Below are 3222 nucleotides of genomic sequence, written 5' to 3' on the forward strand. Positions count from 1 at the left end.
TCTCAGTTGAGGTGTATTGGGTAAGAGAAGATACCTCTAAGTCATATTACAGTTAATGGGGGTCAGAAATAAGTGTTCAGTCATTACTTTTCCAAAAGGTTTAACACATGATATATTTTCCTTGTCTTTCTAAAGCTGAATGTCCTACATCAGCCGGCTACACTTACCACCCAAATTTAGATTGTGTTTTCGAGTAAGTACAAGTTATAAATCATGGAATGACGCTGCAGACGATTGCAATATGGATCGAGGACAACTTATCCACGCGGAAAATAAAGAAATAATGGAGTATATACAGAAGGAATTGGGTGAGTAACATTTTATTATTTTATACACACTCTCCCACACACATAGCAAGCTCTCATTCTCTCTCTCCTTATGTATCTATCTCACGCACACACGGACACACACACACATTCAAACGAAAATGTACTCAAGATATATCTAATATCAAACTATAAATGTTTAATGACATTCTTAATTTAAATTTTCGCAAATATAATTCCGACTTTGGTCTAAACTTTTTTTTATTTGTACTCTCTACTCTGATTGTTTCGTTTACGATGAGAAAATACATAGGTTTTGATAAAATACTGAATTTAATCATTTAATTTCACACATATATTGTTAAGGAATTATAGTATACTAGCAGTATAGCTCGGCTTTGCTCGGGATTAAGTTAGTATTATTAAGCTAATCAAGCTCTTTATTTCAAACCAAACTAACATCGACGTCAAATTTGAGCGAAATCCGTTGAAATTGGTAAACTTTTGGCTGAAAATGAGTTACAGACAATTTAATTGGGAAATCCCCTAAGGAATCGGTTTATCGATTTTTTCCACTCATCGATTTTTTTTTCGTTTTTGGAGAACTTAAAGCATCCAAAGATCCCATGAATCCTAAGTAATGCTGGCATCAAGTTTGAAGAAAATACATCAAAATTGGTAACAGTTATAGTTGAAAATGGGTTGTAGCCAATTTTATTGGGAAATCCTCTAAGGAATCGGTTTATCGAATTTTTAAAATCCTGATTAAATGGAAAACCTCATATGGAATCAATTTTTTTATTTTTCACCTCAAATAGGACTATATTTATACTTTAAATGTGGTTTTCACACCCAACCCAGTTCTGCAGAATCAGTGTCGCGACGGGAGCGCATGGGTTGGGAGTTTGATCGGCAGAGGTGAACAGCGAGTATTCAAACGCCGACATCATGATTTCTGTTAAAAGAGTGATTTGTGAGAAATGTACAGGCTGTAAGATGTGATACGTACATCCTGCAAATAAAGTTACCCCAAAATTGTTGGAATGATTCGTCTGGCTGCAGAATTCGTCTCCTTGCTCTATCTCCTAAATATTCAAAGTGGTTGTCGTAAAATATTTACGATTCCGCCAGCCCCAATTTCTGGTATCCTAATTTCCCCAATTTTAATTCAATGGGTTACTATGTGTGTGGTGCAGTTGAGAAAGTCATCAAATGCGCTGCCTGCAACGCTAAGGCCGAGGTGTTCGAAGAGTTACCTTTGTACACATTGAGAAATGCATGTACCAAGTTTCGGACCTGTCTTGAGGCCGTGTTGGAAACTGAGGCCGTGTTGGAAACTGAGGCCGCTACCTTGAGTAAAGCATTATTTGCTAACTATAATCTAGTTAATATCTAAAAACAAAAAATTATATTTTTTATTTAATTTTGGATGGAATATTGTGTTTTCTTGATATTTTATGCAAACTGTCTAATTTAACCCGAACACAGCTCAAAGAATTGGAGGAGCAATATTTCAATTACGTCGACTCTAATAGAATACTTGTTATTTCATCGATACTAGAGAGAAGGAAAACCAAAGTCCAATCTGAGTTCAAATAACACCCTGTCGGCAAAATCTGAACTCCGGATATAAAAAGTTGTGGCTTATAGCTATAAGGCTTTGTTCTTCATCCGTCTTTTTCTACTTTAATTTTGCAAATTACCATATTTTCTGTACATTAGTTATGATAAATTTATCAAAATTTTGTTTTTGTATAACTGCACTTCAATGACTGAATCCAATATACGTGAATGTTGGGTTTCTTAGTTTTATTTTAGAGTGTTACGTTTATATCTGTATGAGAAGCGTGGAAATGTGTTTCTGAAAGCCTAAACTACATTGTGGGCATAATTCTAAACAACCGAGCCTATTAAAAACACTTTTTTTCAATCCAAGTTACATTAAATTTGGTTAAATCCGACAGTCCAATATATTCTCATATGTTAGGTACGTCTATAGGAACGTATGTTTGTATGTAAAAATATAGTTTTAAAACACAAATGGGGAATTCATTACATTCTGATGCGTTTAAAAATGTTAAGTCATTTCTCTCCTACCTGCAAAACACGGGACACACCACCGGATTATATGCAGATTTTGAGCTGCATCAGAGTGGGTGAAAATAACTGCACTGAGTGATCATTTGACTGGTCCTAACTACATAATATAGTCCAGAATGCATTGTGCAAGAACAAATTAATCGGAATATCATGATTGATTATGGCTACGCTTGGGCTTAACAACAACAATAACAAGAATATCAATAAGATTCTATAATGGTAAAATATACATCGAATAATAAAATGTATTTGCATGCTTATTCTTGATCTGTGATTTACGTTTGTTTTTCAGAAAAGTGGCCAAACGAAAACTTTTATTTTGGATTGTGTAAAGACATGAAGAAAGACGTCTTTCTATGGCAGAATGGAGAAGCACCTACTTATGATTTCTGGATGGAGGATAGGCCTGACAATCATGGTGGCATTCAGCACTGTGGACTTTTAGACGAGAGAAGTAATCACAGATGGAATGATGAAGGTTGCAACGAGCAGGGCTGTGAGAGATATATATGCGAGATAGTCATGCAATAAATGTGTAACTGGAAGAACTGTAATTACACAAGCACAAACAAACAAACAAACACACACACACACACACACACACACACACACACACATATGCACACACACGCACACACACACACACACACACGCACGCTCACACATGCACAACCATGCATACATACAGAATCACACTATTTATGTAAGTATATATATATTTGTGTACGTATACATATATACCTATATATATGTATAAGTATGCATATATTCATATACATACATACATCCATACACACACACAAACACGCGCATGTTAATGGGCAATATATGGATTTATATAATCCGGTGGTAATCA

The 3222-nt window shown here is 35.1% G+C and overlaps 1 protein-coding gene across 1 annotated transcript; it reads left to right on the top strand.

The window, feature by feature from the left end:
- The first annotated feature begins 214 nt into the window (after positions 1-214).
- LOC118764686 (perlucin-like) lies at positions 215-2897 on the top strand. The gene is made up of 2 exons (XM_036505695.1): positions 215-308; positions 2659-2897. The coding sequence occupies exons 1-2, from the start codon at positions 242-244 to the stop codon at positions 2895-2897; spliced, it is 306 nt and encodes a 101-aa protein (XP_036361588.1). The 5' UTR covers positions 215-241.
- The last annotated feature ends 325 nt before the right edge of the window (positions 2898-3222 follow it).

This window comes from Octopus sinensis, linkage group LG1, assembly GCF_006345805.1.
Source record: "Octopus sinensis linkage group LG1, ASM634580v1, whole genome shotgun sequence".
Classification (NCBI taxonomy): Eukaryota; Metazoa; Mollusca; class Cephalopoda; order Octopoda; family Octopodidae; genus Octopus; species Octopus sinensis.